The sequence below is a fragment of the Mustela nigripes genome, chromosome 10, assembly GCF_022355385.1.
Source record: "Mustela nigripes isolate SB6536 chromosome 10, MUSNIG.SB6536, whole genome shotgun sequence".
Lineage (NCBI taxonomy): Eukaryota > Metazoa > Chordata > Mammalia > Carnivora > Mustelidae > Mustela > Mustela nigripes.
In genome coordinates this window covers 1,582,467-1,607,103 of record NC_081566.1, presented here as the reverse complement: position 1 = coordinate 1,607,103, position 24,637 = coordinate 1,582,467, and the positions used below count along the sequence as shown (strand labels likewise).

The 24,637-nt window shown below is 38.8% G+C and overlaps 2 protein-coding genes across 4 annotated transcripts in view; one reads left to right on the top strand and one right to left on the bottom strand.

Moving 5' to 3' along the window:
• Positions 1–622, top strand: part of CCDC181 (coiled-coil domain containing 181) — a 36,189-nt gene extending 35,567 nt beyond the window's left edge. For all 3 annotated transcript variants that reach the window (XM_059412404.1, XM_059412401.1, XM_059412400.1), the window contains one exon: positions 283–622. In XM_059412404.1, the coding sequence (XP_059268387.1) occupies positions 283–442 (160 nt within the window). In that variant the 3' untranslated portion in view covers positions 443–622. The remainder of the gene's footprint in view (positions 1–282) is intronic.
• A 4,551-nt stretch (positions 623–5,173) lies between these two features.
• Positions 5,174–24,637, bottom strand: part of BLZF1 (basic leucine zipper nuclear factor 1) — a 25,328-nt gene continuing 5,864 nt past the window's right edge. Inside the window, exons 3-8 of the mRNA XM_059414222.1 lie at positions 18,157–18,161; positions 17,631–18,070; positions 15,649–15,848; positions 13,615–13,743; positions 10,746–10,965; positions 5,174–6,465 (exon numbers count right to left, since the gene is read on the bottom strand). Coding sequence (XP_059270205.1) covers positions 6,280–6,465; positions 10,746–10,965; positions 13,615–13,743; positions 15,649–15,848; positions 17,631–18,070; positions 18,157–18,161 — 1,180 coding nt within the window. The 3' untranslated portion in view covers positions 5,174–6,279. The remainder of the gene's footprint in view (positions 6,466–10,745; positions 10,966–13,614; positions 13,744–15,648; positions 15,849–17,630; positions 18,071–18,156; positions 18,162–24,637) is intronic.

Below are 24,637 nucleotides of genomic sequence, written 5' to 3'. Positions count from 1 at the left end.
TAAAATATTGTATCCATTACTCAAAATTCAGTTTTTTTTAGTTGGCAGTCTCATTTTTAGACAAACTTAGTTTTAAGTATTTGATTACAAATGTGACTATGTTTTCTTATGTGAGTCCATGGGATAAACCTGAAATTTTCATTAGTACTTTAATAATTTTTTTGTGACTGCAGCATTTTAATGTAAAGAAATTCAACTTCCTTTAATAGTCTACATCAATAGCTTTATGTAAAGAGTATTCACGTTGATACTCACCAGATCTGATCATATCTCTTTCTACAGATGGCTGCGAAGGAAACGGATTGAAAAACTAGCAGAGCAACAAGCTGTCAGAGAAAGAACTAGACAGCTCCGACTGGAAGCAAAGCATTCTAAACAACTACAGAACCACCTGTATATGTCAGAAGCCAAAGCATTTCGTTTTACTGATCATTATAACTGAGAGTATCTATTAAACACTTCATTTGGAAGCTGCTTTTCTCAAAATTTTAATATCATTTCTTATGGCCTATGCTTTGGTCATACTCTAAATTATGGAAATCCTTTTTATCTTTTGGCAATATTGACAGTGAATTTCTTTTTTTTTTTAAAACACTAAACAAAATAAATTTTTTCTCTCGCAGTGTTGTATTATGTTACACCATCTTGTAGTCCATGCAACAAATTGAATAAATGAGCTCTAGATTCCTTCACTTCTAAATTATTTTAGCATTTCTAGCCTGAAAGAACCCAAGAAAGGAACAGATTTCTGTTCTTAGTTTCTATTATTAAAAAAGAGATCTTTCTATTATTAAAAAAGAGATCACAGTAGAACGTTTCATGGAACTGAGGCGTGACCTCTTAAACAAGCCTGGTTCAAGGCCTTATACAAAATCCCATTTATGACAACTTTGAATTTGAATAACTGTGGCAAACTAAGAAATAGGGTAGCCTTACTTTGTGTTCTTTTAAAAAAATAGTAATAATTATGCATCCAATTTTGCTCTATTACAAAACTAACTAGCTCTTATTAGAGTTTATAATGTGCATGGTAATGTTGTAAGCACTTTACATAAATAATCTGACATAATCCTCATAACAACCCTATTGGTCTTGTGTTGCAGATGATCTGTATAATTGCAAAATTCTTTCTTTTAGGTGTAGTATAAACTTTATAAACCTTGGTAGATATTGTGAAGAGGAACAGTATTTTTTTTTTTTTTAAAGATTTTATTTATTCATTTGATAGAGAGATCACAAGTAAGCAGAGAGGCAGGCAGGGGGTGGGGGGAAGCAGGCTCCCTGCTGAGCAGAGAGACCGACACGGGGCTCGATTCCAGGACCCTGAGATCATGGCCTGAGCTGAAGGCAGAGGCTTCACCCACTGAGCCACCCAGGCGCCCCGAGGAACGGTATTCTTGATACGTATAAGAACATTGAAAGGGTGGAAAACAAAGGTGAACATGACAAGTATGACAGAGACTAGAGAATCGTGTAGGAGTTCTCTTAAAGCCTTAAGGACAAGGTTCTTTCCAGCTGGCTGTTTGTACCTTTAACCACTTGACCCTGAAGAAGAAAACAGAGAGCTACTCAATCCAGTCTCGACTTCTTCTTTTTTTTTTTTTTTTAAAAGATTTTATTTATCTGACAGACAGAGATCACAAGTAGGCAGAGAGGCAGGCAGAGAGAGAGGGAAGCAGGCTCCCTGCTGAGCAGAGAGCCCGATGTGGGGCTGGATCCCAGGACCCTGGGATCATGACCTGAGCCAAAGGCAGAGGCTTTAACCCACTGAGCCACCAAGGCACCCCTCCAGTCTTGACTTCTTATAGCACTTTTAGCACACACCAGACCATTTAACTTTTCATTATTTAACTAGTCTTGTGTTGTTTCAGGTTATCTTTAATAATGAGAACCAATTTGACATTTAAATATTCCACAATTATTCCAAAAAAGCTGTTGGAGTTTTGATAAAGATTGCAGTGAATCTATAGATTATTTTGGGTAGCACTGCTGTTTTAATCAATTGTCTTCCAATCCACAACACAGAATTTCTTTTCATTTAGTGCAACAAAATTTTGCAGTTTCAGTGGACAGGTCTTTCACTTCTTTGGTTAAACTGATTCATAGATATTTTCTTCTTTTGGATTCTAGTGCAAATGGAATTATCTTCTTAATTTGCTCTTTTGGGTTGTAAATTCAAAATCAAACACAAATGAATTTTGTGCATTGATATACTGTGCAACTTTGCTGGCTTTATCAGCACTAGGTATTTTTGTTTGTTTGTTTGTTTTGAAGATTCCTTGGAATTTTCTATATATAAGATATTACCTGCAAATTGATATGGTTTTATTTCTTCCTTTCAAAATCAAATTCCTTTTCTTTCTTTCTTGACTGATTACTTTGGCTAAGATTTCCAGTATAATGTAGAAGAGTAGTGATGAAAGTGGGGCTTCTTATCTTGTTCTTGATCTTGGGAGAAAAGCTGTTTTAGTCTTTCATTGTTGAGTATGTTGTTAGCTGTGGGGTTTTTCATAAAGTCCCTTTAAGAAGTTGAGGAAATTCTATTCTTATTCCTCTATTCTACTTTTTCATATTCTTTGATCCCTTATTTTTCTGAGTTTCTTTTTTTAAGGTTTTATTTATTTATTTGACAGAGAGACAGCGAGAGGGAACACTGATGGGGAAGAAGGAGAGGGAGAAGCAGGCTTCCTGCCGAGCAGGGAGCTGGGTGTGGGACTTGATCCCAGGACCCTGGGGTCATGACCTGAGCTGAAGACAGATGCTTAATGACTGAGCCGGTCAGGCACCCCTTTCTGAGTGTTTTTATCATAAATGGGTGTTGGATTTTATCAAATGCTCTTCCTGTATCAGGTGAAATGATCACATTGTTTTCCTTTTATGTTCTGTGTGTGTGCGTGCGTATATTACATTGATTTGCTTATGTTGAACTACCCTTGCATTCCTGTTAGAAATACCACATAGTCATGAAGTATAATCCTTTTTCTATGCTATTGCAGTTTGCTAGTAATTTGTTAGGAATTTTTTCGTTTATATTCTTAAGAATATATGTTATTGGAAAGTTTTTTTTTTTTTTATTACTGATTTAATCTCTTTGTACAGGCCTGTTCACATTTTCTGTTTCTTCTTGAGTCAGTTTTGCTAATTTGTGTATTTCTAGGGATTTTTGTCCATTTCATCTAGTATATTTGTTAAAATTATTAAGTACAATTATTCCTTTTTTTCCCTTTTAACTTAAGGTTGGTAATAATTTCCTAACTTTCATTTCTGATTTTTGTTATTCACATCTTTTTTTTTCTTAGCCTGGCTGTAGGATTGTCAATTTTGTGGATCTTTCCAAAGAAACAACTTTTGATTTCCTTGATACTGTTCTTCTGTTCTCTATTTTCTCTCTGCTCTAATTTTGATTTCCTTCCTTCTGCTAGCTTTGGCCTTAGTTTGCTCTTTTATTCCTAGGTCCCTAGGGTATAATGTCAGGTTGTTGATTTGAGATCTTTTTAGTTTTTTTTGTTTAGCTAACTATTATTACTATTATTGACACTCTTAAACCAAACATTGCAGTAGTGTGCCATTAGTTTGTGGTTATGAGTGTATGCAAATTTTTTTGTGTGTGATTATGTAACACACACACACACATATATAAAACATTTTGACCATTTTTTTCATCTTGACCAATATTTAAGTGTATAATTAAGTGGCATTAAGTACATTCATACTGTACCACCATCACCCCTTTCCATCTGCAGAAGTATCCTCATTCCAATAGGAAGTCTGTATCCATTAAGAACTCTCTATTCTGGGGATGCGTGGGTGGCTCAGTCAGTTAAGCGTCTGCCGTCAGCTCAGGTCATGATCCCAGGGTCCTGGAATTGAGTCCCACATCAAGCTCCTTGCTCAGCAGAGACCCTGCTTCTCCCTCTGCCTACTGTTCCCCACTGCTTGTGCTCTCTGACAAAAACAAAAACAAAAAAACCCCAAACTTTCCATTCAGCCTTCTCTGGACTCCTATAACCACTATTCTTTGTCACTATGAATTTATTTCATGTACCTACTTCTTTGCCCTTTTCTTTCCAACTTATTTCATTTAGTGTAATGTATTGAAGGTTCATTTATGCTGTAGCATAATCAGACTTTCAGCCCTTTTTAAGGCTGATACTCCATTGTATGTGGATACATTTTGTTTATCTATTCATTCATCAAAGGATGCCTTGTTACCTCCACCTTTTGACTATGAATAATGTTGCTCTGAGCACTGGTATAAAAATATCTTTTTGGGTCCTTGCTTTCAGTTTTATTGGGTATCTACGTAGAAGTGGAATTGCTGAATCATATGGTAATCGTATGTTTAATTTTTTAAGATTTTATTTATTTATGACAGAGAGATGAGAGAGAGAGGAACACAAGCACAGGGGAGCTGGAGAGGGAGAAGCAGGCTCCCCGCTCAGCGGGGAGCCCCATATGGGACTCGATCCAGGATGCTGGGATCATGACCTGAGCTGAAGGCAGATGCCCAATGACTGAGCCACTGGGGTGCCCTGCATGTTTAATTTTTTGAGGAACTCCAACACTGTCTCTAACAGTGGTTGAACCATTTTACATTCCTACCAAGAATGCACAAGGGTTCCAATTCTATATCCTTATTAACATTCATTTTCCTTCCTTGATCACAACCATTGTAATGGACATGAAGTGATATCAGTTTGCATTTCCTTAAGGATTAGTGATGCGGAGAGTATTTTGATATGCTTATTGGCATTTTGTGTTATCTTTTCTTAGAGAAATTTCTTTCCATATTTTCACATTTTTTAATAAGGTGGCTTGATTTTTGGTTGCCGAGTTATAGATCCTTTATTCTATACTAGACCCTTATAAACCATATAATTTGCAAATATTCTCTCCCATTCTATAGGTTGCCTTTTCATTCTGTGGATAGTTTCCTTTGATGTACAAATGTTTTAATTTGGATGAAGATCAGTTTATCTAGGTTTTATTTTGTTGGCTGTGCTTCTGGTGCCATATCCAAGAAATCATTGCCAAGTCCGAGGCCATGAAGCTTTTCCTCTATATTTTCTTCTAAGGTTTATACTAAGTAAACCTAAAGGAAGGCTGATGAAACAATTATAAATAGTGTAAGTTAGACAAAGACTTGAAAAGCACATTAAATCAATATTCAAAATAAAGAATGTAGAGAAATTTATTGCCATTTCAAAGTATAACTCAGACGAATCAGACAAAAAAAATCATTAAGTTGACATTAAAATGTTATTTCACCAGATTTATCTTTAGAAGATTTCTCTCTTGATAGGCGATTCTGTACCTAATATAGGGTAATTTGGTATAAACATACTGTGGATATTTTTACAGGCTTATAAAAGGGTGTTTTATGATGGTCCATCATAAATAAACAATAATATATATTAATATAAATTAATGATGGATTGCATTTTGAGTTTGTATAATGTTCTAGAAAGATCCTACTTTCTCCATTATATATCAAATTGGATAGTCCTATTGTGTTGCATTTGTCAAAATGAGCTCAGTAAAATCTATTATGTCAAGTCGCATCCATTCAAACTATGGAATTCCCCACACAAAACCAACACAAGAATATGTTTTGCTCAAACACTTGCTAATGTTAGGCTATAAAATACTTCTAATTTTCCTAACATATAGCATTTAATTTTAAAATATTAGTCCCTTCACCCATAGTATTTCCATAAGCAGCTTTTGTAGTCCAAAATAAATCCCCAAAATGGGAATGGACACGCTCTCCACCCATCCCCCTGCCAGTGGGGGCCAGAAAAATTCTCCTGTCAAGGGCCAGATAGGAGATTTTAAGTTTTGCAGCCACACAAGCCCTGCTACCTCTGTTCAGTTCTGTTGTGCCCAAAAAACCCAAGCCCGGCAACCATAGACAACAGTAGACGAATGGGTGTAGCTGCATATGAGCAACCCTGCATTAGAGTGAACAATGAAATCTCATCTTAAACACATGGCAAGATGTAACTTAGGGCCTAAAATAAAGATAGGATCTTCTTTCAGGATCCTTTAGGAAAAGCATCATGGATGTCAGGCAAGTATCATCTACTTTAAATATATCTACACAGTTTCACTCTTTTCTTACCCTGAGGTATTTATTAAGAAAGGGTAATTGGTGGTCCAGTACATGAAACATCGCTGGGCATATACAGTACTGAGATAGAAAGTGACATTCTACCACTGTAAGACGCCAGCTCCCAAATAATAATGACTCGGGTAAGAAGCAAGTGCTGTCTTGTTATGTTAAAGGACAATAAGTTCTCCCTGGCAGTGATTGCAGCAATTGAAAGTTATATTTTCATATCTAGTATAGGGATGAAATCGTCCAATATTTTTCTTTGTAGCAAGTAAGGCAGTTGGTGAAGACTCCGAAAAAGGATTATCAGGTGAGCTTTCCGTACAGGTAACTGGATCCAAAATGCGTAGAACCTAAGGAAAATAAGAAGTAATGTCAGATGTATGCTGTAGGGACTCTAAAACCTTTGGTTTTATTGATATAGAACTACCTCTAAAGCCCCATTTCATTTATATGTAATTACCACAAAAAATAACATCTGAGTGATGAATGTGATTGGTTAGAGAACTCAGAGCTTTTCCAGAAAGCTCTAAATTTAACAATGATGTCTAATTATCACCTAGGTTACCTATTTTCCAAAAATGATGAAATTAATGTTCTTTATGGATATTGGTGGAAAAGTATGAAAACAAAAAATATGGTTATATCCATTCTACCTTAAGTGATGTCAATATTTTTTTTTTTTTTAAAGATTTTACTTATTTGTCAGATAGAGTGAGCACAGGCAGACAGAATGGCAGGCAGAGGCAGAGGGAGAACCAGACTCCCTGCTGAGCAAGGAGCCTGATGTGGGACTCATTTGCAGGTCGCTGGGACCATGACCTGAGATGAAAGCAGCTGCTTAACCAACCGAGCCGCCCAGGCGTCCCCAAGTGATGTCAATTTTTAATCCTTAACCAAAAAGCACCCACTGTCTCTCCTCTATGGCCTTTCATTCAACTGTCTAGAATCAGGATTCTGCATTCTTCTAATGAAATGCTATTTCAAAGTTTTTAATCATTTACTTGTAAAAGCAATAGCTTTTCATTTTTCTATTTCTAATGTATATGCCATCTTTTATGCTAACAAGCATGTTCCTGTTTCTTGGATTTCATGGACACCATGCTCTCCTAATTCTGCTCTGACTTGTTCTGCTGTTTCCTTTACTGAGACCCACAAAAGGAGGATTTGGGTTGAAATCCTGGGTTGCGTTGAGAAAAACTCTTCAATTAAGGGCAAAGAAAACATGCTTGCTCAAAGCTCCTGTATCTCATGTTTATATTCTCCCAGCGACCCTCACATGAGGTGGATGGGTTATGGGGCAAATGAGGTAGGCACTGCAGTTGGAAAGGAACTGTGAAAAGCAGTGGTGAAAAGATGTCAGGAGCTTCCAAATATGGCTAGATATGGCTGTTTCTCTTACTCTCATGTTGTCCAGAAGTGTTTTTTCCTTCCAAGTTACTACCATGCCTACAGAGCTATTGTTAATTTAAGAACGTCCTGGCAGCATTCTATCTTAGGACCTCTATTTTTCAAATATATTGCTGGGTTTTTTCCATTGAATTTTTGAGATCTATTTTTGTAAAATGTGGTTGGGTGCTAAGATGATGGGTCAAACAGAAGGATCAGAGAAGAGAAAAGCCAGGAGGGTGTGCTGCTGTGCAAGCCGAGAGAAGGGAGTGTTCAAGAAAGGTGGGGTGGTCACTTACACCGCAGGCTACCGGCAGCACAGAGAAGGCGAGGACGCGGTTTCCCAACGAGGAGAACAGAGAGTGGGGACAACAAGCGTAGTTCTGGGTCCCAGTTCTGGGTCCCGATTCATTATGTACACAGCAGAGCACCTACTATCTGTAAAGAATTACTGTGCCAGACCTTGAGGAAACACAAGATACAGTCCTCACCCTTAAGGGGCTTACAGTCGGGGGAGAGCGGGAGAATCCAGTAATTACTGTGACACGGTGAAGAGCCACAACAGAGACATGCACACAACACAGTGGAAGCCTCGGGAAGGACCATCTAAGCTTGCCGGTGAGATGCGGGCAGGGCTGCTGCTTCAAGGCAGGGAGGTGCCAGGAGGGCGGGCGGGCAGAAGCAGGAACAGAGGCTTGAGATACAGTGGCACGTGTGTGCTGCTGAGGCTTGAAGAGCAGGGCATGGGGACACTTGGCTCGTCACCTTGACAAGAGGGGATGCAGTAACGATTCGTGAAAAGCTTCCCACACACTGTGAAGGAGTGGAGAGTCCGGAAGGAGGGAGCACGGGCTCTGTCTGGAGAGGAGAACCAACGCGAGAGGATTTTTCCTTTCCTTTCTTTGGACTGGCATTTTAAAAATGACTGGCAGTAGAGGATGGTCTGGAGGCAGGTCAAAAGCAAGGGGTCAGTACTGGTGAGGAGGCTAGGCAACGAGGCTGGAGGGCAGCTGTGTGGACTTGGAAGAGAGGCTAATTTAGAAGGATCCAACAGGATTTGTAAAACCAACAAGATTATGGGGATGAAGAAAATAAAATAAAAATGGTATCTACCATTTACTGAGAAATTACTAATATACTGGAATCCGCTATGAGCTTTACACACGTTATTATGAAGTCCTCAAAACCTCTATACAGTGGTATAGTTTACCACGATAGGGAGTAGAGGAAGAGAAGTGGGTTCTTGTTCTTCTTTCTCAGGGGAGGGGAAATAACAGATACAAAAGCGAGGAGAGAAGAGGTTGTCCTATTTTCAGCTATCGGAGATGTGTCTATGGAGATGTCTTGCTGGGTGTGTGTCTCTTTTTTATTTTTATTTTTTTAAAGATTTTATTTATTTGACAGAGAAATCACAAGTAGATGGAGAGGCAGGCAGAGAGAGAGAGAGAGGGAAGCAGGCTCCCTGCTGAGCAGAGATGCGGGACTCGATCCCAGGACCCTGAGATCATGACCCGAGCTGAAGGCAGTGGCTTAACCCACTGAGCCACCCAGGCGCCCCCTGGGTGTGTCTCTTAAACCCGGAAACAAATGTATCTGTTGAAGAAGTCCCAAGCATGAAACCATGGGACTAGGACAGTCCCTCGAGAATCTAGGAAGTCTGTGACGAGAGGAAAGGCTCAAGAGTGGGCCCCAAAGGAGGCGGCCTCGCCCTGCCGAACTCTGAGAAAGAGCGGCCAGAGAAGGGGAGGAGCTGGCTGCGCGCCGTGCTGCAGAAACTCAGCGAGTCTGGAAAGCATGGCGAGCAAATGCCTATGGAACAGCAACCCACAGAGGAGGAAAAAAATTGAAGAAGAAATCTGAGGGGGTATATGAGAAGACCAAGAAAGTAGAAGGTCACAGAAGTCAAGGGGATGTCAAGGCAGGAGCGCTGGTACACAGAATATGGTAACAAAGTATTTGAACATCCATGAGCTTTATTCATGAGAACAGTGAAGCTGGAAGCTACCGGGTAAGTGACAGCAGGACTTGCGGAACGGCTGGCCTGGGAGTACACACAAGTGTGCACAGTTTGTCCAAGGTTCTCACCTATAAAGGTGATAAGACCTTATCAGAGAACTTATGATAATGGAAGATTTTTCTTTTTTAGATGAAGACACTTGGGTGTGTTATAAACCAAAGACAAAAGAGCTGACAGACAGAAGGGATGATCTGGAGAGGCCTGCTGAGCCTGGAGGGGAGCTGTGCTTTGGAGAGGGACATCTCTTCCAGTGACAGAAATGTATTTAAGACTGGCTGCCTTAAAGGTAGGCTTCTAGTTATCAAGTGGGACCTTTAAGAAATTTCCTGCCTCTGCCTTCTTTTTCTGTGAACTAGGAACCAAAGTCATCCGCTGAATGTGAGGTCATAGCTTGACAAGTGCAGAAACAAAAAAGGCAGGCAGCTGAACTAAGGACTGGATTTCTCAGGGTACCCGAAAGAAGGTTGATAACAGAAAAAAGGACACCCAAGAATGAAATCCAGGCAAGCTATGGCAGGAAAAAAAGCCAGGAGAGTGAGCGATGAGATGAAGAAAAAAATGCAGGGATCAAGGGAATGAAAATTATGTGATCACAGGGGTAATCAGAATAAAGAATCGGCTGGAAAAAAGGTTGAGATACAGATCGTGGAGAGAGGTGCTGAGCTGATTTTAAAAGTGGAACAGTTCTGGCTGAAGACAAGGCCTAAGATAGGAGATAGGACCGGGAAACCACAGTATCTGACGGCTCACAGGCATGAACCCTGAATTCACCCAGGACTCTAGGTCTCAGGGATGCACTATGTGATGCTGCAGTTATGGGCACATTCATATCTAAATATGGTTATTAACAAATAATTTCTGATGTCAGAAGTAATCTATTATCTACTCATGATTGTTGAATTAAAAATTCTACCCTACTTTTCATATCACAATGAACTCAAGTACAAGAGTCTCAATGATTCAGTAGCTAAAAGACAGGCCCTTCCAAAACAACTATATTTGCTCCTTAAGGACAGAGTAAAAATGTTTCAGGAACTGAAGCCCAGAGGAAGAAACAATTTTCTTCAAAATCATAAGCTCATTAGCACGAGAATCAGGTTTAGATCCAATCGGGTTTAGATACCATAATTCCTAACTCCTAATGCCCAGCACTTTGCAATTTAACATACTTTTCAGTAAGAGGACAGTGTTAGAAGTTCCACAGTCCACTAAAGAGAAATATTTTACCGTTTCAGCCATTTTTTCTGCTGGGGTGCTGCAGAATTCAACCGTTGATAGTATCTTTTTTTGACTGTTAGTGCCAACATTTCCCAGAAGATGAGCATTTACTGCTTTTGCCAACTTGTGATTTGTTAATGCTAGCTCTGCTGTGGTGTAAGGCTGTGTACTAGGGTAGTAAGTTTGCTCTCTTCCCCACTGCAAGGACACCAGGAGCTCCTCCAATAATCTGCACAGAACACACGGGAACACTGAATATTAATAAGAGGATAAAACATGAAAATCAAGAATACTCAATAACTCAATAAATGAGAAACCTAAAGTTCTTCTGGAATCACATAGTACTGTCTCCTTTATCTTTTTCTCAGAGGTCAGTAAACTGGGAATTCTGGTAAAATAAGACTATAGGAAGCATTTATATATTTATCAGGTAATTATCTGGAAGTCATTCAGCAAACATACTTCCGAACTGCCCCAGTTTTTTAGTTGTCATATTTTAGTACAGGTAAAATATGTTAGTACACTCACCTAGCAGTGCTAGGACTACTGACTGGACTTGTGTTTGTCACTTGTTTTTTCATGAGTTACATTAATGGATTTCCACTTGATAAACCAACTTACAAATTGTAGGATAAAATGTACTTGGCCATGATATGTAAAAATATATATATATATTCTTTTTATATATTATTAGACTTTTGCATCTATGTTCATTGGAAATGCTGGTCTGTAGCTTTCTTCTAATATCTCTGTCTGGTGGTGGTATCAAGATAATGCTGCCACATAAAGTCAGTTGGAAATTATTCCCTTCTCCTGTTTTCTAGAAGTTTGTGTAAATTTGGCTTTATTTCTTCCCTAGTTGTTTGCTTCAGTAAATCCATTTATGCCTGGGGTTTTCTTTACTGGAAGGTTTTTAACTAAAAATTCAATCACTTGAATTGATTAGGGCTATTCAGGCTATTTACCTTGAGTGCCCTGTGGTAGTTTAGTGTCTTCTAAGGACTCTGTACAGAGTTGTTCATAATATCCCCTAATCATCTTTTTAGTCTACAGAATCTAGGTAATATACCCCCTTCCTTATTCCTGATACTGGTAATGTGGTTTTTTATTTTTTTTTTTCCCTGATCATACTGCTTAGAGGTTTCTTAAATTTATCTCTTCAAAGAACTAGCACTTGGCTTTCTATTTATTTCTGCTTCCATTATTATTATCTTCTTTTGTCTGCTTAATTTGCTCTTTGCACTTCTTAAAGAGGAAGCTTATATTACCAACAGAACCTTTCTTCTTTTCTACAATGAGCATTTAAAGCTATAAATTTCCCTCTAAACACACCTTTAGTTGCCTCCCATGAAATCTGATATTTTGATAAACAGTTTACTCTTGACCAACATGGGTTTGAACTATGTGGGTTCACTTAAAGGCCAATTTTTTGGATAGATTCAGTATAGTACTGCAGAAGGATTTTCTCTTATGATTTTATTTTACTATATTTTTTCTCTTCCTCATGATTTTAGTAACAATTAACTTTCTATAGCTTACTTTATTCCAAGAATGCAGTATACAATAGGCAGAACATATAAAATATGTGTTAATCACTATTTATATTATCGGTAAGACTTGTGGTCAAGAGTAGCTATAAGTAGGTACATTTTTGGGGGAGTCAAAAGATATACAAGGATTTTCAGCTGCATGGGGGGTCAGTCTCCCCAACCTTTGTGTTGTTCAAAGGTCGTCTGTATTATGTTTTCATTCTTATAATATCCCATGATTTCTCCTACTTACTGATTCGATTTATAATAATTATAGTCCTTGACTTGTGATGGTTTGATGAATGATTTTTTGACTAGTGATGGTGTGAAAGTGATTAACATTTAATAAAAATTGTACTTTGAATTTTCACCTATTTCTTGTCTAGCAATATGAATACCCATTTTTCTCCTGTTGCTGGGGAGTGTACTGAGCTACACAGTAACGAGGGCAAACAACCAGTACAAGAGTTTTGTACCCACACAGCTGTTGTGTTGCACACTTTCAGCGCTCTGGTCAATTACGGAGATGCCCAACACTCTGACAGACCCAGCTTTGTATTAGATGGTTTTGCCCAAGTTCAGGCTATCATATGGAGCATGCTGAAAGTAGGCTAGGCTAAGCCATGATGTTCAGTGGGTTAGGTGTATTGAATTAATTCTTGACTTACGACAATTTTCAACTTACAATGAGTTTATTGGGTCGCAACCCCATTATAAGTTGCGGAAGATCTATGTACAGAAGTACAAAGCACTTTTAAGGAAGACCATCAATTTTGATAGCTCCAGAGCACATAAAAGTAAACTCTAATACTGCAGAATAGTCCTTAAAAAGATCTCCTTCCAAAGGAAAGATAGGTGTACTTTATGGCTTCTACCAAAAATTATACAAAGCTGCTATAACTATAACCAAAAACTACTTTTAAACCCAGAGATTTTTCCTATTATACCTATAATTAATTCTCTCTCAATTAAGAATGTAAGAAACATGTAGCCTTATCTTTTTAGTCTTCTTCCCTCCCTGGGCATCTATTTTAAAATGCTATTTGAAAAATATGCTCGGGGCGCCTGGGTGGGTTGAGCCGCTGCCTTCGGCTCAGGTCATGATCTCAGTCAGGGTCCTGGGATTGAGGCCTGCATCGGGCTCTCTGCTCAGCAGGGAGACTGCTTCCCCCTCTCTCTCTGCCTCCCTCTCTGCCTGCTTGTGATCTCTCTCTGTCGAATAAAGAAATAAAATCTTTAAAAAAAAATATGCTCAATAAAAGTTATTAAATGTAGAAACACTGAAGAACTATAATAATAATAAAAGTTGCAAGAGAAAGAAGAGTTCGGAATGTAAACAAATGCTATACTTCTGGGTAGCTATCATTTCCTGACGAAACTGCTCCCGCTCACTCAGGAGATCTTGAATAGCACTCTGGGCATCGCGATTTTGCCGCTGCAAACCTGCTCTGGAATTGGTTAACTCATCTGCCATCACCCTGGAAAAGATGGAAATATCACATATAAATTCTCTGATGATAACACACTGTAAAGAAGTTACTATACTACCTTAAGTTTCAAAAGCTTACGTAGAAGACTGAACACAGTCAAGTTACTTCTCTGTTTTTAAATCTTCACTAAAAGGTATTTAAAATATTTATGAACTTAGAACATATTGAAGGGATTTAAAAAATATTGTTTACAAAATGACAAAGGTAAAGTTATTTAACTTTCCTATAGAGGGACTTCTGGAATGTATCTGAATCTTACTCTAGATGGATCAAATATTGAAAAACTGATATTAATTAAATGTTTTTAAATACAGGAAATTTTAGAGGAAGCAAAAAAGAGTTGCTTTCTTATCACTCAGTTACCTTCTGGTCCTTAGAAAAATATTAAATAATACAGAAAGTCTTATGTAAAAGGGAAAGTAAGTCTCTCCTCCTGTCCCGCATCCCCATCCTTCTTTTATCAGTCACAAAATACCAATAAAGTTTCTTATGTATTTCTCCAGAAAAAAAATTTATGGATACATCAACATAAACGTTGGGATTATTTAAAATGGGATTATTTTAATACAAAATTTTCTATGCCTTGTTTTTTCATCTGATAATCGTGTTTTTTTATATTAGTACATATAGAGTTATCTCTTTTTTCAAAAAACAACGGCTTCATGTTTTCTTCTGATTGGATGTTTCAAAATTTACTTTACAAGTTCTCTATTAACAGAACTGATGCAAAGTTTTAAAGTATGCTTATTCAGCTGAAAATCTTAAAACTAAAATTAAAGTCTCAGACCACAGTGATTACTGACCAAAGATTAAATTGGTTAAAATTTTGTTAAAGCTGAGTTTAAGTTTTATTGCCCTTAGAATGTTACTATCAGCATTGACAAGGATGTTAAGAAAGCTACATTTGCAATAATGTGTATGACACATGCACGATTTGCCTCTTAATGTGTTCAGTGAGCACAAACTTTCATTCTAAGTCAATAAACAGTACATTCTTTTCTCCACATCCATCCTATACAAGCATTATTAGAAAACAAAGACTTTAAGAGAGCAATCAATTACTGGAAAGTATCACAGACATTAAGATATGAAGAAATACTTTCCTATAAATTTATTCATCGCAATCAGGATTCTTAAAGTTCAGCCTGGAAACATTTGGCGTTATGTAAGAAATCTCTAGAACTTAAATCCACAGTTACTAAACTATGCGCAAAGCATGTTACTAAACTATGCATGAAGCATGTGGCTAAGTGCTGAAAATACAAAGATGGATAACACCCAGACTCTGTTCTCCAGTCAGAGCTGGAAGGAAGGGGATAAACAGACCCCAAATCACAATATATACAGTTGCCCAATGACCAGTGTACCCACAGGCCTAGGGAAGGGCAATGGGGCTTTCACCTCTGTTGGGGAGAGTAGCCTCATCTATTACACCATACAAATAGTTTTATTTTCCATTTGTGCATGTACAGAAAAAGGTTGGGAAGCTCTCATGTATAGTTAATACAATTAAAAGAGCTATGAGAACAGAGCATGGAAGAGAAACAATGTTTGAGTTTTCCAGATAGAAACGGGAGAAATAGTTTTTTGCGGGAGGTTTTTATTTATTTTATTTATAAGAGGTCTGAGTTTAATTTTCTTAAACATTGTAGTAGTAGTGATTTCTACTACAGAGGAGTAACCTAGAATTCTGGAATGAGGGAGAATCTGATGATATCACTTTTTCATTTAGACTCTGTGACAGTCCATACACACTTATAAATACATGAAATACTTTGACAATCAGAGTCCCAAATTCTCACACTACCATTTACTTATTTGGGTTATGGTAAAAAAAAAAAATCTGATAGAGAAAAAGCTAGGAAATGAAGTATTATTTAAAACAAGCAATACCTGCTTGCAAGGAATTTACTCCGCCATACGTCACACTGTATTGACATACGTTCCAGCTGTTCAGAAAGCTGAGCTGTGTTTTGACCTAGGGCTTCATTTTCTAAAATAAGCTGATTTTTCTCACGGGCTAGACGTTCAAAATGGTACTGAAGATCATCTCCAACGGAAGCCACTAGCAACTTCTTTAACTCTCGATTGACCTAGGGAAAATATGACCGTTACAACCGGCTTGAAGTAATGTCAGTGACTTTAATGTGGCAAAATGAAAAAAGAGAAACCGTGCTTCATGTCTATGGACCTCCATTACTTAAAGTGTGCATCAAAAAGCAGTATTACGTATTTAATTTCATAATGTATATAAGCCATCTGTCTCTGTCTGCATATTTATATCTTATAGTCCATGGGATTATAAACCGAGCCTCTTCTGGGAAGAGTACCAACCATTATCACCAAAGTTACAACCTGCTTCCAGTCAACACCTGAAGGCAAGAAATTAGAAAACCAAACCAATAAATTTTGCCAAAGAATATGACGGAGACTGTTTTAGTGTTTTTGAAATCTATTTCGGTATTTAAAAATTAATTTCTTTGTGCCACAGGATTTTATTTTTTTTTTTGAGAGAGAAATAGAGTATGAGCAGGGAGGGGCAGAGGGAGAAGGAAAGTGAGCATCTTAAGCAGCCTCCACAGCCTCCACAACCATGGTGGAGCCTGATGTGGCTGGTGTTCGATGTCACAGCCCTGAGACCATGACTTGAGCCAAAATCAAGAGTCCAATGCTTAACCGACTGAGCCACCCACACACCCCTGTGCCACAGGTGTTCAAGAATTTAAGCAAGGGAAGCAATTTAGGCTATTTTTAAGCATGTTTTTTTACTTTATCTAAAATGTGAAAAATTAAAACATAAATGTCTAATAATAGGTATTGATATATGGTGCAGCAATAGAAGAACACTGTTGGTATTAAAGATGGTACTGTAATAGAATATTCTGTGACACAGGAAAATACTAAAAAGGGCAAAAATGAACTCAATATGTATAATTACGCATTTACAGCTAGACGGTACAATGATAGGCGGTACTATTCTCATTTTCTGTATTTTCTAAAATAATCACAAATAAATATACAATATTTTTATATTTAGAAGTTAGTTACCTAAAAAATATTAAAGACCGGGGCGCCTGGGTGGCTCAGTCGGTTGGGCCGCTGCCTTTGGCTCGGGTCATGATCTCAGGGTCCTGGGATCGAGTCCCACATCGGGCTCTCTGCTCGGCAGGGAGCCTGCTTCCTCCTCTCTCTCTCTGCCTGCCTCTCTGCCTACTTGTGATCTCTCTCTGTCAAATAAATAAATAAAACCTTTAAAAAAAAAATAAAATGGTTATCTTAAAAAAAAAAATATATTAAAGACCTATTTGGATAAGAACTACTAATTATAGTGTCACTTATAAAGATAACATCTAGCAAAAAGATGGAGGGTCTAAGAGAGAAACGAAGGGTGAGGAGTGAGGCAATGTTTACCAACACGTAAAGCTGGAAGAAACCCAGCCAAGCACTACAGATCCTTTTCCATTTACACTGAAGATACCAACGCTTACCCAACCGTTCCTTTATCCCAACTATGATGTCTGCATAAGCAAACATACTTGGAGCTTGTGGATCCTTAAAAGAGGAATTGTTAACTAGACAACATCAAAGTCTAACTTGGTCTGGAATTTTATAACTATGACTTCCTTTACACCTCAGAGGTGGTCTTGTCCGAAGCACCACGCACATCCATCTTCAACTTTAGAGGACAAGTTCCCGACATATACTAGTCCTACTAGCGGGGCTGATGGAGAAAGAGAAATTTAAGAGGAAACTTTTTAGAGATATGACAAGCCAAAACAGAGGTCATTCCAAGAGGAAATACAGTTTTCTGGACACTTCTGACACAGAAGGCCCAGGTGTAAAGAGCAGTGACGATTAGAGCTACTTGTTCTTACCTCTGTCTGTACTCTGAGCTGGTTTGAAAGACCCTCTTTGTCCTGCAGTAACCTCCTTTCAGAGTTCTTGAGCTTCTCCAGTAGATTCTTAACCTCCGATAGTTCCTTTCTGGGTTCCACAGTTCCCTCTGACTGACCAAGGAGCTCTCCCCTAGGATGTCCCCGAGACTTCACCTTTGCATTCTTGCTGGGGATGTCATGGGTTATAGCAGCTTTGGGAACTAATATTCTTATGGCTTCAACTTCCATTGCTTTTTCAGTGAGAATCTTCCCGAGCTGAAGGACTCCTGGGCTCTCGCCTGGAACTGCTTTCTTCCGTGGATTCTGAAGGATGTGATGCCTTACAGGCGGGACTCCAGAGGTCACTTCAACAGACTTAGGTGTTTCCTCGGTTTCCATGCCATCTCCTGCTCCTCGGACTGGGGCTGGAGTAAGGGTGACTGTGAAAGGGAAAGCAAAACACAAGTTACTTGCTAAGAAGAAATGCCAAGGAAAATGCTCAGACAGACTTTACATTCAGAATTACTGGAACTATAAAGAAAACAAGAAATTCAGAGCAAAAGTTAAGTCTCAAAACAGGTGTCAATAAAAGATGGAAAAGGCTCAAACTTCCTGAGGTAAATGGTTTCGCTCTTGACTTCTACTTCATAGTACGACCCTGGGTAAACAGCCGAACCTCCACGGATCTCTACTTCACATTCTGGGAAGCAGGGACAGTACCAGCTGTGCGCCACGGCTGTGGCAGGAGAAGACGCAGGAAGATCAAGCACTTGGCACACTGGAGTATGGGTTCCTAAGGGAAGCCTTTCTCTAACCTTTCCAGGTTTGGCTGGGTTCCCTGTTCACGTGCACCTGCAGCAGAGATTCTGCATTTCTCCTTTTTTCTATCAGAATCGTAAATTGACTTTTTTCACCCAGTGCAACTAGTTATGCAATGTCTGTGCCTTCCTCTAAAACCTAACTCTCCTGAGGGAAGGGATAAGTAATGTGCCTTGCACCCAGCACTGTTTGGCTGACAGACAGTAAATGAATGAAAGCAAGGGGAGGGGCACAGGACGAGCCTATACATCAATGGCTGTGGCGACAGAGTGCGTGGTCGCAGGCTGCAAGCGTGCAGCGTGGTGCCTAATGTTGACCAGACACTGTCTGAGGTAGTGGGGAGGTCTATGCTCAAGAAATTACTATCTAAATTAGGACACAGGATGTACATATAAAAAGGTGACATGTATTACAGGTAATCGAAAGTAAGAGTGCAATATGTGGTACAAAATTTCTACCAGATTTTTATTTCTACAGAAATGTTAACTAAGAAAAATCATGGACCAATCTTTAGTGAATTCATTACTATTATGTTTTTATATTTATACCTTCTAAGGCAAAGACAGGAAATAGAATTCCTAGTTGAAAAGAAAAAAAAGCCAAAGTAGTCTCAATTATGCTTAGATATCAGTACTATGTTCTAATCAATTAAATATTAATTTTTAATTACTAATTAAATATTAATCGTGTTTCACTGTAACCCATGAAGTCAGGAGATCAATTTGGTTAAGAGCAATACTAAGGTCTTATTAAAATTAACCTTTCTTAAGAATTTCTGAAGTATAAAGCCATACTAAAAAAAAGAGACCACACAACACATAAACATTCTATCAAGCAGAGACTGTTGTCACCTTGATTCCGGAATTCTTGTCCTAGAAATGGAATGCTCTGGCAATAACCATAGGAAATGGTAAGCTTGCCCAGGATGATTTTTTTTTTTTTTTATTACCTACAAAGGTCTCTTCTAGCAAGAGAAATACCTAATAAGAAAACCTTCCTTAGTTTTCTATTTTTTAATGAGCTTACTTTTTTTCTCACAAACTTTGTCATACTGATGCACAAACTACAGAGCAGAACAGGTTATTTTCACACACACACAGGTACCCTCTTGTTCTGAACATTGCATTATTAAAAAATACTAAGAAGAAAAAATTGTATCTGCTCATTACTCTAAAATAACTTCTCATTACTCCAAGTTTCTTCATTATTTTTATATGTTTATAATCATAATTAACTTTATTTTTTTTTAATTTTTTTTTAAAAGATTTTATTTATTTATTTGAGAGAGAGACAGTGAGAGAGAGCATGAATGAGGAGAAGGTCAGAGAGAGAAGCAGACTCCCCATGGAGCTGGGAGCCTGATGCGGACTCGATCCCGGGACTCCAGGATCATGACCTGAGCCGAAGGCAGTCGTCCAACCAACTGAGCCACCCAGGCGTCCCCATAATTAACTTTAGAAGCTCAATCTATTTTTCCATTTTGCTGCATTCTTCCTCTTTTTCATCTTATGACATTATTTCTTCATGTTAATATAACATTATTTACTTATTACTCTGTTGTTGAGGATATTTGTTTTTTTCCAATTTTTCATAAAATAATGCTTTAGTGAATACTTCTGCCTACAGATTTTTCTCAACTTCTGGATTATTTCTTTTGAATAAATTCTCAAGAATGGAATTAATGTGCCAGGTGAAGACCGGTATTGTTAAACTGCCTCATGAAACAACTCTAGCAATGTATCAGCAGATCTATGCCTTACGCTCTTATTTAATTTTATTTTTTGGTATGCTCAACCCCGGTGACCTAATACAATAATCAAGACGTTAGTGCCAGAACGTGTAGTGTTTGGAGTGGTGTGCGGGCCAGGAAGCACTTAGCAGATTGTCGACCTGCGCTGCTGCTGCTGCTGTTCTTTAAAAACCCAAATTAACCCTGCATCTTCATGAAAGGGAGAAAGCTGAAGTTATGTCATCAAATATAATTCTTTCATTTTCTTATGCTCAAGTCTTACGAAAGTGCATCACTAGACTTTAGAACTATTTTTTCATTTAACAGATTTTTGGGGGGAATTTTTCCTACTTACATAGCAGTGTACGGGGAATCTCGAGTTAGGTCAGAGAAGAGGTGCAAAGACATGTGGTGTATACCGTGTTCTATTTAACAAAACATCTTCCATTGGAATAAAGTATTTTGTCATTTCCATACTGAATGTTCACTTGGGACTTAGGACTAACTCCACCTTCAAAAAGATGAACAAAGGAGCGACTTCACAAAGGGAAACCGAGTCTGGTATTTCAGGTCATGCTGCAGCACCTTAGCACTTCGGAGATCTGCCACTGAATGGTTTCAGGAATGAAGGCCTGCTCCCATGTTCTTGAAATCTGCTTTTTAAAAAATTCTAACTCTATCTCAAGCAAATTTAATTCTGTCACTAAGACATTCTGTCATTTACAAAGTGATGCTGAATCATGAATTAACTACAGATTAATTAAAAAAACAACAAAAAGACAAACTGGAGCCAGACCACTCAGGTCCACTGAAGCCAAAGAAGTAGCAGGTGTGACGCCCTGTGGTGACTAAACAGGATTTTTAGGCAAATCACAACATTGCTGAGTCGGAATTTTGGGTAGTGGAGATTCAAGAACAAATCAAGTAGACACTGCAAAATTTAAAAGGCAAAGGAACATTGACAGGTATTGGAAAGAAACCTCTTCCCAAAGAAAATACATCATAAAATGCCAGTGAAGCGATTCTATCAACTTGGTTCAGCCTCAGTTTACTCCTGACTTTTTACATCAACCACCGTTACTTACTCAAGCACTTACGGACACGACAGCTGCATGACATACGCCATGGCAGCTGTCGCAACTCAACTCGGGAGTAACTGCGCTTCTGGCTAATGCACGCAGGCCAGGAGGGGAGTGGGAGTCCTGGCTTTCCATCTTCTCACTGGGTAACTGGTCATCATTCTGTTTCCCTTATGACACATGCAGAAACCTTTATTACATACAGACTAAGCACAGTCCGGGACACACTCAGAGCAGACGGTCTCTCAGGGGAAGGCGATGATCGGTGGTACCAGCTCCACAATTAGAGGAGTGGTGTGAGTAGAGCAACACGTCAGCCCCCATTCCCCACTCTTCGAAGGGAACCAACAGAACAATTCTGCGATCACATCAACAGCACTGCTACTTGTGATCAGGTATCAAAGAACGACATGTGTCTCAGGTTTATGGCTCATTCTTCTGCCTTCCCCGAAGATTACTGAAATGCAGGTAAAGAACAAATGAACTCTGTAACAGGAGTGGGCAAACTTTCTCCATAAAGGGTCAGAGAAATATTTTAGGTTCTGCCGACCATGAGGCAAAATTGAGGCTAAGAGACAGGTACTTACACAAACAAGAAAAAAAATCATTTTCAAAGATGAAACTCAAATAAGAAACTGAGTAAGTCTTTTTTGTTGTTTTTTTGTAATATATGTCTAATAATGAGAAGCACAGAATTCTTTTTTGTTTGGGATAACCCTTTGCTTAAGTGGGATTCAATGCTTCCCATCACCAAACTGATCTGTAAGTATTCTCTGGAGGCTGAGGGTCTTCACTAGCCAACCCTTGCTCTAGAATACTGAGGCATTTTGGGGCGCCTGGGTGGCTCAATGGGTTAAAGCCTCTGCTTTCGGCTTAGGTCATGGTCCCAGGGTCCTGAGATTGAGCGCCGCATCGGACTCTCTGCTCAGCAGGGAGCCTGCTTCCTCCTCTCTCTCTGCCTGCTTCTCTGCCTACCTGTAATCTCTGTCTGTCAAATAAAGTCTTAAAAAAAAAAAAAAGAATAGGATTTTATAGTCTGTCATTAAAGAAATATTTCTCCTTTTTTTTTTTTTTAATAAAACTGCAAATCTAAGAAGACAGACACTCCAAGTCCATTGAAAGGTGCAGTAGAAAGAACACTAGACTGGGTCAAAATACCTTAGGTCCTGTTGCCACACACTGTGTGACGCTGGACAGATCGCTTCCCCTTACTCTCCTCTCATCCCTCAGTGCTTTCAGAACAAGGCAAGTATCAGAGTGTTTCAATATAATGTTTTTCTCACAGACTGGACTGTTGGGAGCGGCACAGGACAGGGTCTGCCTCCCAATCTCTGTATTACTTGCTTAATGAAATGGTGCTTGGAACAGAAGAGTAAGTGCTTTCTGAAGTTCATCAATGTTCATATGCTACTGAGATATCATTTTAACATCTACTAACTCATTTAAAAACTGCTCACCCTGTTTTCCACACCAGAGCATTAATTCCTAACTCAGTTATAGTCTGATAAACTTTTCAGAATATACACAGATTCAGCTAGCAAACAGTGAAACAGTTTAGGGACTGTCACTCAGTAATCTTCAATCAATCAATTAATCAATCTATCTATATATGTGTGTGTGTGTATAAAGATTTTATTTATTTAGTTGAGATAGAACGTGGGGGAGAGGGAGAAGCATGCTCCCCACTGAGCAAGGAGGTCAATGAGGGGATCAATCCCAGGACCCTGGGATCATGACCTGAGCTTAGGGCAGACGCTTAACCGACCGAGCCACCCAGTGGCGAAATCATGTTAAAGACAATGGACTTAAAGAGTTAGGCTCATGTTCACTGACACGGAATCTAAACATTCCTTCCGTCACAGGTTCCACGAGTAAAGAGTTCCCTGGTCAAGCGAGCGGGGACGGGGCTGAGCACTCCCCTGCTCTGCCGCTTCACAGTGTGCATTAGTGTGCTAGAGGCTCTGGGAGTCCCATGATGTACTCCCTCCTTTAGTCCAGAATTTCCCATATTTATCTGCCCAGGGATTCCTTCTTCACCTAATACCTGTTATTCCACAGAAAAAGTGTTAAAGTTAGGCTATCTCATTTGATTCTAAATATTTAAATGTCTCAGCTATTCCTACTTGGTTTACTTTCACTAAACTGTCAACTTTAATATCTGTAATTTTAATCTAGCTCTCAAGAACTTTTAGGATTCAAACCCTCATTTTTGAATTTTTCTCTTTATTACATGTTTCCCATTCAATGAAGTCCTAGCAGCAACTGCGCACCCCTCTCATGGTGACAGTTTTGCTCAATGTCCACTGAGAAGAAGTTCTGTTGCTATAAACCAATGTTGCTTTTCTTGTGAGGCAGTTATAGGAAGCGCAAGCAAATGAGAGATGTCAACCATGGTAAGTGCACCTGGTGTTAGGCCATGCAGTCCATGGAGCCTTTGTTCACTAACAACGGCTAATGTTAAACAAAAAGAGGACGAACAGCTGAATTACGCACCTCACTGTAAAATTAAGATCAAATGAAATAAGGTATGTGAAAGTGCTTTATAACTCTAATCCTCATTACAAACGGGTAATAACAAATAAAGACAATTACTTTCACAGAGGCCTTGCAATAACTAACTTTCAATCACTAATGACAATATTGTATTTAGGTTTTGTTTTTTGCCAAGCACCATGCTAGTGACTTTCACTTTAGTAACCATTTAATTGCTCTACTTTTTCATTAACCCCCAGTTTATTACTTTCATTACGCTTTTTGGTTTGCTTATTTGAATACTATAAAAGCTTTCTGGTGACCCTGAAATGCTGTTCACACAGCTGAATAAATTCAATTAAATATTTATTGGCAGGATCTTTTCTTCTTTGCTTCCTAAACAGATTTAAATACACCCCTCCTTTTAACAAGATTTTATTTATTTATTTGAGAAAGAGAGAGGTAAATCAAACATGGGGAAAAGGGCAGAGGGAGAAACAGACTCCCCACTGAGCAGGGAGCTGGTGCAGGGTTGGGAGTAGGGTGGGCCCCTAATCCAGTATGACTGATGTCCTTATAAAAAAGGAAGAATTTGTACAGAGACAAACACTGGGAGAAGACCATGTAAAGATAAAGGCAGAGATCAGGGCGATGCATGTACAAGGTAAGGAATACCAAAAACTGGGGAGCCTGGGTGGCTCAGCTGGTTAACGTCGGTGTTCTGCTCAGGTCCTGATCCCAGAGACCCCGCACTGGGCTTCGTGCTCAGCGGGGAGTCTGCTTCTCCCTCTCTCCGCTCATTTTCCTCTGCTCACCACCCCACCCCCCCATGCTCACTCAAATAAACAAATAAAATCTTAAAAAAAAAAGAAAAGGAAGGAATTACCAAAAATGCCAGCAAACCACCA